Source organism: Zonotrichia leucophrys, chromosome 2, assembly GCF_028769735.1.
Source record: "Zonotrichia leucophrys gambelii isolate GWCS_2022_RI chromosome 2, RI_Zleu_2.0, whole genome shotgun sequence".
NCBI lineage: Eukaryota > Metazoa > Chordata > Aves > Passeriformes > Passerellidae > Zonotrichia > Zonotrichia leucophrys.
The window spans coordinates 129,799,806-129,813,906 of NC_088171.1; the positions used below are offsets into that span (position 1 = coordinate 129,799,806).

Here is a 14,101-nt window from a genome sequence, read left to right on the forward strand (position 1 = left end):
TTTAAATCATCTAAACAGCTCTAGATTTAAAGTATAAGGTATTACACTCACCAAGACCAGTGACATATTCAATTGCTTCCGAGTATTTGAGCACAGCTTCTCCGAACTGTCCACTCTTAAATAACTCGTTTCCTTCACTTTTTAGTTTTGCTGCAGCAGGAGGAAGTGAAGTGGAGCTGACACCACCAGCCGACTGAGACCCTTCCCCATGCGGTGTGGAGATCTCCTCAGCTTCGGCGCTTTCACTCTTCTCATCGCTGCGTAAATAGCCATTAACTTCGCCTTCATGGTCCGACAGATGCTTTTCTGACTTCTTCTTTGACGCGCCTTTTTTCCCTCCGCTCTCAGCGGAGTCCTTGTGCTTGTGCGCGTCTCTGTCCTGCTGCGCCTTGCCTTTGCCGTGGGACTTTCTGTGCGCGTTGCCCATCGCGGGCTCCCCGGCCGCCGCCCGCGCCGCCGCTGCCGCGCCGCAGCCTGCGAGGGCGTTAATGAGGCGGGTTAGAGCCGCATCAGCGGCGCGAACCATCGGCCCGCCGCGGCGCGGGGGTGCGCCACAGCGACACCCACCCGAGCCCGCGGCACCCCAGCGCCAGCGGGGCTTGTCTGCCTCGGAAAACACTGCTGAGGACACGCAGAAATTCCTTCCTACAAGTAACCTGCAGGTGCTACTGAGAAAGGATTACTACGGAGCCTCATTGCCCTTGCTGTGCACACGGGAACCCCTGTCCTGAGGTGTCAGAATGGTACAGGGCTCACCTTGACATTAACTCTTTAAATACCGCCTATTACAACACGGGCGCTTTGGTCTTCCGTGACCAAATCAAACGCCTGCGTGACAAAGTTAGATCGCAAGCTATCAAACCAGTAACGTTATACAAAACTCTCCTCAAATATAACATAGAATAGGCAGGATTAAAGCTTATAAATCCTTTTCAAGAAGATTTCATTTAACCATGTCAAAAAATCCTTTTATGCATACTTGTGATCATTCAGTCTTCACTGTTATTTATTACAAATTTATTTAGGAAAAAATCATAGAATAAGGGTATTAAATAATAAAATCTCTGCCTTCCATATTCACCTGAATTCCTACCAGATTACCACCAGATTACCACCACAGTATCCAAAGACAGATTTCTGCAGAGCCTGACTCTCGATACTACTAAGCACACAACAACTCTGCCTTTTGGTACAATTAAGATGCTATCTTCCCCTTGCCTTAACCTGATGTTCTTATCTGCCCAACAGAAATTTTTCACATATCAGAACAATATTTTCAATTGACTTTAACAAAATATCTGACACTGACTCAACATGGATGAACTCCAGATGGTCCAAAATGAAAGAAATATTTTTTTGAACACAAAATCTTACTGCAATCAAACTGAACAGGATGGGAAAGCATTACATTTGTAGAAACAACAAATCCTCTAGTGCCTCCTACCTAGCTGAGATCCCTGTTTTGAAATACCATACTTAATAATAAGTTCATACTCCACAGTGGGAGCAATGATAGGCTAAATCTACCCACACACACATTTTTGTAAAACTTCAATTATTTATATTTGAAACATCCACCCACCCACTCATCCAGTTGGTGATACCAAATATACCAAAAAGATTTAAAGTCTATTTAAGGGAGAATGGTGGTCAAAGGCTTGCTGGGCAGATGAATGAAGACACGAACAGGTGATAGGACAAGCTTTTACAAAACATAGTGAAACACTGTCAAAGAGCATCCCAGCTTCTAGAGACAAAGAAAAAGCAAGGCAGGCACGCAATATGTGATGTGAACAATGTGTAATTCCTGAACACAGGAAAAAATTTCCTAAAGATGAAGTGCACTGAACTAGTCCTGGATTAAACAGGAAGCATTTATAGCATTCGGAGTCTGGAGTCCCCCTGACAATAGGAATGCTGATAGTTACCTTGTGTAGCTGCTGGGTAATACTAATTGGTTAAATATTTCAAGTCTGAGTAAACAGCATGCAAAAAAATGTACAGCTATACTTCTCAAGTATAATTCTCATTGTCTTTTAGTTTCAGTTTTTAAAAACAATGTTCCTGTACTGGTCTCTACAGAGAAATTAAAGCAGTATTCTGGGCTAAAAACAAAATAGCAGTACTTCTGAACTTTTCTTAAGGGAAAAAAAAATCAAGACACCTTATAAATTCGAATAAGAATGTGAAGAAAGGTAATGAAAAGTCTGGACAGAATTTTGACCAGAATGACAACAAATACACACAAGCAAGAATTTTCATTTATGTTACTACTAAAATAGCAAACTTAAAAGGGAAGGACCATCATAAAACTAAAGAAATCCCCACTGAATAGTCTAACAGGAATATGTGAAGTTTGGTGAGTGTTTACTATTATATAATATATAATAATACACTACATATCATATTATTTAATATTGTAATAGATCAATTATATACCACACAGCTCAACAAATTGGTCTTAATTAAAATGGGCTATTTAAAATGTATCAATTTATCTTTAAACTGCATTTATTACTTGAGGTTATAACTTTTGGAAACATGTCAAAATACCAGGTGCTTTGTCAAGCACATGAGTTTTAGTTTTTGCAGTGCCTGAATACTGGGTTTTGTAGTTTCTAGGATGCAAGCAATTTTCTGTTTCTATTGCACAGAAAGGGCTCCATTTACTTTTGCTTTCAGTTACATAGAAGATGAAGAGAGACTACACTCTATTTATTCTGTTTTGTTCAAAGTTCAGAAATCAACGTTTCAGTCCTAAAGAAAACAAAAATTTTTTCCAATCTCTAAATTGTAAGTTCAGTAGGAATGCATTAGGCTTCCCAATTAGAATGTGAAATAAATGTGACTACATGACTGGACTACATGGACTACTGGACTGCCTGTGATTACAGGACTAGATGTTTAGTCTACTTATTGCTGTTAGGTTCACAGAACATTTTTTATTCATTAACTGAACTGAATTCATATTTGTTTCCAGTTGTACAAGAAAATAGAGTGTAATCTATGAAAATGCTTTCCATTTAAATCTCAGAAGTACTTTTGTGTATCACAGGAACACATATGCCCTTGGTGTCAACAGACAATCTTCCCTATGTTTAAAGGCCTAACCTTTCATCAACAGAATGGAAGTCTTCCTATGGAGCTAGAAGGCACACAGTCATCTGAATGCTCACAATAGGAAACACCCCCAAATGAACAGACATTTAAGGCTAGGGACATGATGCACTCCTTTCTTCCAAGGTTTTAGCTCAGGAGATTTGGTAGACACCAACTGATGTGGCAAAATATATTCTCCCTAATCTTGTGTGCCAATAATACATTATTATATCACACATTTATAGTCCAACACTCATGATTAAGCTGCAAAACCCACAGACTGAGTTCGTTTCAAGATAAAACACAGAAAACATAAAAGTCACAGCTGTCATTCCACAATACCTTAAAGAGCCAACATAACTAAAAGAAAGGAGAAGGGTGAAATCAGCCTAGGGATTTTATTCTGTTGCAGGCTGGAGGAAAGCCATGCAGCTGAATCTAAAAGCAAGCTGCCACTGCAAGCCTTCCTAGCCCCTGCTGCCTCACCTCCTCCTGCAAGCCATGGATTCTGATTATGCCAGTGGCTTCACCCAAAGAGCCTTGCAGTTAACCACACACTAATCCAGCAAAGGGAGATACACTTCAACTGCTTGTAAACTACATCCAGTACAAGAATTACATGTTGTTTACCTCTAATACAAACTTCCAGGGCACAGAGATGAGCTCTTACCAAAAAAAAAAAAAAAAAAGAGAGAGAGAGAGAGAGAGAGAGAATTACAGTTTCCAAAACAAACAACAACAAAAATTATAGATGTTAACAAATTACACTTGATCATTTTTACACCCTTTGATGCAAGCATGGGAAAAAGAATGAGAAAAATGTGCTGGTGGGAAGGCAGGAAAGCTGTGTGAGAGAAAGATCTCAGGAACACAAAATGTTCCCTCATCAGAAGAAATTTTTAACTGGGTCCACATCAAAGGGCAGGTGTAAAATTACACAGGGCACAGGGAAGTAGGTGATTTATAGCAACATTTTCCATTTGTCTCTGTTATGCCCATTCTAGAAAGAATTACAAAGATGTGTAACAAAACTGGGCTCTAGATTTCACACTCAGATCTACTTTAAGTAGTCAGTGTAAGTTTAGTCTTCGAACAGGCAAAATTCTTTGCAAGAATATATGGATGAATTGTGTGAATAAACATTACTATCTCAAGACAACTATTTTTTCCTTGGGTTAAAATAAAGTAGGAAATGATAAAACATTACTTTTATCTCCACCATGTCTTTCATGTTCTTCTGTATTTTCCTCTCTTCCTTCACCACTTTCTGAATCCTCTATCTCTTCAATAAGTATTTTTTTTCCTTTGCCTTGAGGCTCAGATACAGGCTTTAAACCCTTCAGTTTCTCTTCAATCTCTAGCAGACTTTTCTACAATAGAGAGAAAAATCAGCAATAGCAGAAGTTTTTTTATTATGTATATAAATTACAGTTCACGTCCAGCAAATACATTCTGTTAAATAATCCATGTGAAATTCTGAAGAATTATCAAGATAAATGTTGCCAATATAAAAAGATGGTAATAAATGTGACAAGAGTCAGCATCAAACCAAGAGTAATAGTGAATTTCTGTCTCTCTCACAAGAAATAGACACGATATCTTCACATCTTTGTGTGAAGATATCACATAAATAAATACTTTTCTTGAATGCACTGCTTATCAAAAATAAACACTAAATTCAAAGGAAAAAAGTAGATTTATGATTGTGAGATCTGGCATGGTCTACTAAGAAGAGATGTGGAAAACAGGTACCCTAGAGAATCTCCAAAATAGCCTAAAATCAGAATCAAAACTTATGCTGCGGAGAATCTGATGTCAGATGGACAACTGATGGAAAAATACAACTGAGAGAACAAGAACCAAGAGACAACAGTCCCTTAACAGTGTAGCAAAGGACACTGTGGAACAATGATAAGGTTTGCCCCTTTATAAGAACTGCAATTAAATGATCAAACAGCTTCTCATTCCATAATATTTTTCCATTACTCAGAAAATCCCCTTTAACTGCACTTGGAATCATCAAGGTTGGAAGAGACCTTTAAGACCAAGGCCAGCTGTTAGCCCAGCACTATCACTGTAACCCATAAAACACTAAATCACTTTACACTGTCAGAGCAGAGTAAGACACACCCAGCATTATGTGGTATTCTGAATGAAATTCAATGCTGTGCAAGAAAATGCCATCTCAGTACTTCCTGTCTCAAGAAAAAGACAAGAACAGGATCAAGCAAAGATTCACATGGACAAAGTACCCTGAAGAATTCCAGTTACTGACAACCAATTCACTTTTCTACTAGTGATTCTGGATATGAACATGCACTCTGCATATGTTCCATACATTCATAGTTATCTCAAGAGAGTTTTGAGGATTCTCCAAGCAATGAGAAACTTGAAAAAATGCCCTGCCAAGCACTTCTCATTTTTGTATGTGCCAGCCAAGGCATAATAGCTGGCATGAATAAGGACAAAGTACAGATATCTGCTTTCAGCTACAAAAGCACTGCTCAGCAAAGCAAGTCATGGAAGAGTGTAATCAAAACGAGTGACTATCTCTGTCTGGTATTATAAGAAGTCTCAGCACAGCCTATTTGATATATCTTGTCACATAGACTGTTGTACAATTTGTCATCACAGACTCACAAACTATTTAGATATTCAGTCTTGTAAATAGAAAAGAAAAAGACCAAAATCTCTTTCAGAACTCAGATCTAAAGACAAGTAATTAATTCTTTGGTTGATGTGAAACTCAGGAACTATTCTGGACAGGAACTTAGCTCCAGGAGCACCCTAAAAAGGATAAATGCTGTATGTGGTCAATTTGAACACAAGAGGCATGTACCACCTTCTCTGGTATAAGCAATAGTAATAAATAACTCCATGGAAAGAAGCAGCAATCAACAAGCTGCTAGCAGCTTACAATGTGCCACCAACAAGAGCTGGACAGAAGTCAGAAGTTGGGACAATTGCACAGCATCCAGAAGTCATATGTAAAAACATTGGGAGGGCAGTAGTATGATGGACTCATAATTAACATACAATGAGCAGTTTACTATCAAAACTGCCCAGTACAGAAGGTTCTCAGGACACACAGAGTCCAAATGCACGGACTGTTCTAACCTGCAAAATATCCCTAAGATATCAATAAAGGACACAAACCAATCCTCTCCTTAACAGCCAGAGTAATAGTAGTGCAAGGACCACATCCTGACCTTAATTTTCAAAGAAGTGTCTGGCTTTCTTTGATCCAAAATTGGTTATGAAGAGTCCAGATTTATCAGAAGGTACAAAAGGTTTTTCATTCTACCCTGGAGATGAGAAATGAAGATTTATAATAACACACAAGAACAGAATCCAGCTCTTCTCCTTTTGGGTAAACTTTAGCACTGTAACAACAAAAGCTTGGCATCAGTTGAATTTTTCTTCTCGTGTACTCAAACTTAAATGCATCTATCTCAATGGATGTTTTCAAGAATTTCCAAATAGCTTTGATCAGCAAGACACTCATACGGCAAGCAAGTTCAGCAGAAAATGTTTTAGGCACCTAAATTACACTAATAGAGAAGGCTTTTCCTCACAATCAAGTCATGAACAGAAGATCTGGCCACATTCAATACCTAATTTCCACCACATGTGGTCTTGGGAAGCTGATCAATGGCACAGCAGATGAAAACTCATAGTTACATCAAACAACATGAACTGTACTCACTTTAGGCTACAACTGTGTACAACCTCTTTCTAGCCACATTCAACTCACTGATCTTTACCTTAGCCATAGAGTTTTCTGGTTCAGCAGACAACACTTCATTCAGATCCTCTATAGCTGCCTGGTAATTCTGCAGATGATTGTGCACAGTGGCACGACGCATCAGAGCTACAAAAGAATGAAGTGCATTATTTATGTATTTAAAGTATAAAGTGAATAAAAACACACTGGTTTTTCTAGATATAGTAAGTGCAGTTATGTAGTTTGAAAATTCTGCACTTAATTTTATATTAGTAACAACTGTTTTCTTGATGATTTTTAATGATGCAATTTCACATGACATCTTTTGAGGCAACAATCATGAATTGTGAAGCACCTTTTCATAATTTTCAAATTTTCCACCTCCATCCATGGAAATACAGTTAGCTACATTCAAGTCCTTGACTTCAGAAAGAAATAAACCAACAACTTTGCTTGTTTTCATGTCACTTTTAAATTAATTTATAATTCAGTGTGGGTATTATGGAAACACTGCATGAATACAAGAAGGCTTATAGTTATCATATGGAAGACGTGCTGCCATATAAGAATTCCCTTTACATAGCAACAGGATGAACTGCATAGAACTTCACTAACCCCCAAAGAACTATTAAAACTGCTTTGGGGAGCTATGCTGCTCCTTATTTGTATAAAGCTCAGTTCAGTCAACTAACAACATATACCATTTCATTTGCTAGAGGTAAAATATTACATTGAAATTTTATTTTCTACTTTACCTTTTATGTTGCCAGGTTCCATATCTAGTACCTTCTCACAATCCTGCAAAGCATTGTCCCAGTCCTGAAGTTTGATTTCTGCTTGAGCTTTGTTGTTATACACAGCTGCAGTTGGTATTACTGATAAACTCCTAAAAGAAAGGGAATATTGCTCGTGTTAGAGTCAGAGTTGGAAAACCTGAATCTATAAAAACTTCACTATTGGAAGCTAAAGGAATATTAATACTGGTATTCTAACCACAGCAGTGGTTAGAGACTCCCTCCTAAGTCATCACAGGCAACCATCCACCAACTAGATTTACTGTCTTCAGAGGCCTCTTGCTTGCCAGGACTTAGACCGGAGGTGTTGCAGAGGAGATGCCATGGCTCATCTGTCACTTAGACTACTGCCTCCTCCTGTCATCCATGTAGACTCCAAAGAAACTGCCAGATGGAACTTCTCAGAGATGAAGAGTAACTACACAGCTCTGGGGATTATGATGAAAAGCATGGTGGTGGGGGAGGACACAAGGGATTCTCCTTGATCTTGCTTGTAAGATGGAAAGACTCAGGTAGCTGTGGATGAATTGTCCAGGTCCATGTCTGGCTGCAGGGCTGGTATTGTAGGTAGGGTTTTAGTTTCTGTGACAACAGGATCGTCTCTGAGGAACAAGGACAGCTAGGATGCACATAACAAAATGGTATAAGGGAATCTTTGCCAACAACCTTGGTAATGTTGCAAGGAAGACCCTAAACTGTGCTCTCTGGAAAGAATGGCAATGGAAGTGCCTGGGGGACTGCACACTGCAATAGACACAACTTCCTGGTGAAAAAAACCATGGCTGAAGAACAATCTCAAATACTTGTCCACAAACGCACAACACATGGGAAACAAAAAAAATAATAAAAGCTCTATGCAGCTATGATCCCAGTGGGATAATCTGTGCATGCCCTTTAAAAAGGGTAGGAGGATGAGGAAGAAGAAGAGATGCATTCTAGTCTAAGCAGTGATTCAATGTGTGAAGGTTTGTCTTCACACAAGAGGAACAGGCAAGAGACTGACAAGCCAGTCAAGAAAGCCAATGGGTAAGAAGAAGAGGTCAGAAGAAGAGGTCATTTTCCATTCTAGCCACAGATGACCCCTTCAGATTATTAACTACTCACTCCAAAATATTTTACTTAAATATTTATAATTCTGAGAAAGTAGATTGCAGATAGGATTAGAAAAGTGACTGGTTAGAACAGTATGGTGTCACTATCATACATTTCAGAAGGCATGCAATGCTCCCTGGGGGCCAAAAATGGAGCATTTCTCCATTAGAAAGGATTCTGCCTATCCTTAGTTATTAGTACCTTATTTATGCACCAAAAGCAGATGTTTTTACTTATTTTTATATTATGTATTTGTATTTTATTTATTGAATATGAAATACAGCTATAGACTTTTTAAATGTTTGTGTAAAAAACCCAAACAAAACAAGAAAGATCCTTGAGCTGCAAAAAACCAAACCCATCATGCATCAAATGCCTCAGTTAAGCAGCTTGTGCTCTATGAATATCATTCCAAGTGTGCACACACACATACATATATATATCTATCTATATCAGCAACCTCCAGATTAATTTTCATAAGCTTTTCTACAAAATCCTAACTCCTTCATTGACATTATGAATGATAATTCCTAAACATAAATCTCGTACATTTTTATTTTATTTCTGTTCCACACTATTTCTATTCATTATTTTCTCCATACTTATCTGCACTGACCACAAATGTATTAACTTTCTCATACTTTTTTCATGGTTATCCCACTATAATATTGTAGCTCATTAATTATCTTCACATTTCATCTCACAGTAGTGTCATATCATTATCCTCCATTTACACTGGTAATTAATACCCCAAGATTCCCATGTACTCTAAATTTCTAAACAACAACTTTGACACTTTCTGATTTCTAGGGTTTTTTTAAATCGTTACCATTTCAGAGCACAGAGTTAAATTACATTTGTAATTATTTAGTTTCTCAGCACTCTGATTATCCTTTTATTTTTGTAAACATGCCCTTGAATCTCAATGGTTTAAAAAAATCTGAGGAAGTTTGTGACAACTGCAGATTGCATTCCATCACTTTCTAGCCCCTTCTCTTCTGATAAATGAAAATTAATATGAGTATGGATCAGTGCTTTTAATATTCTTCTGTCAAATCTTTCTGCTATTTTGAAAATAAACTAATTGTCACTAGTTGCTTCAATAAGAAGTTGCTTCAATTACACTGGTCTGAAACGAACATTCACAAGTAAGAGTTATTAAAATAAATGAACACAATAATATTTACTCACCGAGTGTAATATGTCACTGCTTCCACATAATCGCCAGTGGCAAAGGCTTCATTGCCTTTTTCTTTCTCACGAGTAGCAATAAAAATTTTCTCTCTCTTTGTCATTCCTAGCAAAAAATATTTCTACATAACATCAACTAGCAACTTGCACAGATGTAACCAAAACAGTGAGATAAAATACTCTGAATCTCATAGTCTGCATTTTTTAAAAAGCACATGGCTTACTAAAGGACAAATTTGTATTTTATTTTCTGTAATAAAACACTAAATTCTTCTGATAGGCATACAATTGAGCATGAAGAACTGTAGAAAAAAGCACTTGGCTAACCTCTACCATTCATTTATAATACCAGATGTATGCTTTACTTCTTTACCTTGTGCTGTCAACTAAACATAAACATTCTTACTGTTTATTAACCAAGACTAGACTTTTTTCAAACATGGCTTCAAGCTCACTTGATAATCTAACAACTTTCAGCATCTCTAGGTGCTGAAAAATAAAGGCACTTTTTATATACTTCTTTAATTAGTATTCATACTCTACAACATAGTATTACAACTAAAGAAAAATTACGTTTCTAAGATATTACCAGTTGTGTCAATTTTCTTTTCAATTATGGGTAGACTTGGCCTACAGAAGAATCTTGCTTTTGAGTTACTTTCTTCACAGTCTTCATCAATTTTAGAACATTCCTTTTCCACATCGAACCTTTAATTCATAAAACAACCAATTCAATAATGCTGCATGGCAAGACTCCTCAGCTGATAGAAAGGCATATTGTATTTTCATTATAAACCAAAGGAAAAGAGATACAGGCTGCATTCAATTATTGGTGACCAAGAAAAATCTCTGTGTCACCTCCTCACCATATTCCCCAAAAAAGGAAAAAATTTAAGAAACAGTATCATCAGGCTCCATCCCAGCTCTATCAAACATCTCCATTAACCTTTGCCAAAATAGCTAAGAAACAGCTTCAAAGCAATTTATACTGTAAACTTGAGACAAGTAGTCTCAGACATTTCAAAAGCTACACTAAAGCAGCTTTTGAAAACAATGTTTAGGAATGTATATCAAAGAAATATTGCTGCTGTAATACTGTAAAATAAATATAGCAATAATCAATTCCTACACTACACAGAAACACTGTTATTACTGCTTTTTTTGTGTAGGGTCTAAAGGAAAATAGCCTTTTCACAATAATCTTGACAATATGAATATTTTCTTTCTGAAATTGAGATACTATTTGGAAAATTTCTCCAACTCAAAACCTTTTCACATAACACTAATTGTTCTCCATTTTGAATCTGATCTTTTGCTAACTTACTTTTACCTGTTTATTATAAATTAACCACATTTCAAATAAATGTTTTTAAAATAAGAAGTGAAACACTTTGTTTAGAAATTGCCTAAACAATTAATTGAAAGCTTTGAAATTTTCCTCAAAGCATTTTAAAACTATGATATGCTTTATATTGGAAAACATCTTTCAGACAGCTCGGTTTCAGCATACTCATAATCCAAAATAAATACACTCTATGGGAAAATTCACAACCTTTACTACTATCAGCATGCTAAAGCACTTAAAGATTGTGTACATAAATGTGTAAACAAAATCTGTACAATTACTTTGGAAAGATACAGTACCAAGAGTAAAGAATAAATGAAACAATAAATTGTTGCAGAAATTATTTTTATGACCTAATTTCTTTGTCCACATTTGAGCAGGAAGGCACCAATTTCTGAAAGATAAGTGCATGAAAATAACTGCTATGCAAAAGTTATGCAGAACAAGGGTTTTTTAAGGGCTTTGGGATATAGTTTCATTACCCAAACCCCACAGTATCTCCATCTACTGCACTGGAAATTTGTGCCTCCTCACTCTGATTCTACACCATTGTATTCCAGATTTCAGGAACTACAGAAAAGCTTCTACAATGTGCAACACAAGAATAACAATGTGCTTTTTGCTTTCGGTGTTCAACCATTTGGGCATGAACCTGCCACGTAACTTGGGAAGGTGATGTGCCACCATTACATGATGCAGAATGTCTTTGTATCAGAGCTTCATCCATTCTAAAATAGTTACTGTCTAAACTTCTATTAAGTGTAATTGCATCTGAGTAAACTGATGCACTGCCTGAAGCTCATTCTTTGAGGTTAGTGGGGTTCAGTGCAGGAGTAAGTATTCATCAGTTTTGTTTTCAGTGTAGAACTGTGCCTTAGATATAGACAAGTCCATTTTTACAGCTCCATGTTAAGTAACCCTAGAGCTGTTTTTAAAAATCTCATCAATTAAATAATCAATTTTTATTTATTTTTCTGCTGGTTTACTGTATTTCACACACCTTGTACAAAAGTGTACACTAACTTGTTCTCAACTGTTAGCAAGATGTGTCATTTGCATTTTAACAGAACATTTATTAAGAAAAACCAAAGTTTGACCATTGTTACAGTTCCTTAAAATGCTGACCTTAATACTATGTTTCTGCAAAATACACTGTGTTCCCTAGTTAAATAAGATTTATTAAAAACTGAAATATAAAATTAATTAAACATACTTGTCCCATTCACTGTAATCCCGTGGTATGTTTTTCTTGCTTCTTTGTTTGTTTTGCAAATTTTTATTCTAAAAGAGAAACAAACAGCCATCTTGTAAGACAATTTGTTGCAGTGGAATTCACAGTGGTTTTTTTGGTTTTGTTTCTGCAGTACATATTTTCCTAGTAACTACCACTACTCATGACTAATCTTAGTACGGTCTTGAAAATGTAATTCATTTTGGTTTAAAGAAAATCTTGATGCATTTCACAAATCATTGCAATCTGAGGGGCTCCTGAGTCTCACCCTTCTTGTCCACTGTCCTGTCACATTACGGAGGCACTGAGTGAAACTTTCTAATGAGTATCTGGTGATGCCATCTTCCCAACCACCCTTTCAACACAGCAAGGGAGAACTCAGTCTTCAGAAGACCCAGCCTTGTGATGAGGTGTTTGACACTGAGAGTGAATCAGGAACCTGGTTTTAGGCTTCCCTTTCCCAAGAGAATTCCAGGCACAGATTTTGGTAGTCCCCGGAACACTCACAACAAATTTGCAAATAAATTACTTCAAAGTAGTGTCTGAACTTCTTTTCACCATTTATCACTTCACTAAAGCTAATTCCATTATTATTTACATTCACTTTAGATTTTGGACAAGCTCCATCATTGAAGCTTGCCTTACCTAAAATTTATCTTGATGACCTTCCTGCAGCTATCAGTTCTGACAATCAGCTTTGACTGCCTTGTATCTCAACCCATCTCCTACACTAATGGACTCTATTTCCCTAGCTGTCCCCTTTGGCATCTCTTCTACCTCTGTCATGAGACTATACTTCTTCTATGCCCCTCCCTGCTTGTTGACTTCAAAATGCTTAATAGCAAGGTGTGGTTCCAAACAGGTATTTCACAGTGGAACAGCCAGTTCAAAATATTCCCATCTACCCTATCCTGGCCATTCAGTCCTCCTCTTACCTTGCAGTCCAGCATTCACTGAGTTAGACCAGTGTAATTCTTTGTAGAATTGCATATTTACAATTTTCTGTGTTTAAAAAATCTGATAGAGATCACAGTACAGTCTCCAAATATCTGTACCAGATCAATTCAGCATGTGATAAACTGAACCAAAGAAATGACCAGAAGCTTCCTAAACTCGCTTTGCCAGTGGTGACACTGTAATGAGGACATGCTTCTGCAGCTGGATGTAAACACCTCAATTTACATAATGCAAATGTGACCCTTCCTGTAAACACTTCTGACTATCTATAATGTTAGGTTACACAAATTTTTGTAGTATATAACTCCAGAATTACTCTTAATGTTATGTCTTTCAGGAAGCGAGACAAAATGACAAATATGTACAGTGATCAACACATGTTTAGAGGAGGGAGCTCCAAAATACACCTTCCTGAAACATGAGTTATCCTTATATATCCATCCTGGTGTATATTACTATTTTAATGAATATCAAGTTTTTTTTTTCAACCAAAGTCCTTAATTTAAATGAGCAAAAATACTGCAGCTCTCAGAAGAGACTCTCATAAGGTACTGACACTAATGCAACTCCAGCTCAGGGAGAGAACTACAGCATATGCATTTAAGAAATGAGGAAGAAACATTAACTCAAAACCCCACAATTTTAAAAAAATTCTCAAGTCTCATATA

The 14,101-nt window shown here is 37.0% G+C and overlaps 1 protein-coding gene across 2 annotated transcripts in view; it reads right to left on the minus strand.

The window, feature by feature from the left end:
* The window catches only part of SPAG1 (sperm associated antigen 1), a 37,360-nt gene that overhangs the window by 17,537 nt on the left and 5,722 nt on the right, over positions 1–14,101 (minus strand). For both annotated transcript variants that reach the window (XM_064706422.1, XM_064706421.1), the window contains 7 exons: positions 12,459–12,526; positions 10,490–10,608; positions 9,901–10,006; positions 7,579–7,709; positions 6,864–6,970; positions 4,307–4,469; positions 52–474 (listed from right to left, as the gene is read on the minus strand). In XM_064706422.1, the coding sequence (XP_064562492.1) occupies positions 52–474; positions 4,307–4,469; positions 6,864–6,970; positions 7,579–7,709; positions 9,901–10,006; positions 10,490–10,608; positions 12,459–12,526 (1,117 nt within the window). The remainder of the gene's footprint in view (positions 1–51; positions 475–4,306; positions 4,470–6,863; positions 6,971–7,578; positions 7,710–9,900; positions 10,007–10,489; positions 10,609–12,458; positions 12,527–14,101) is intronic.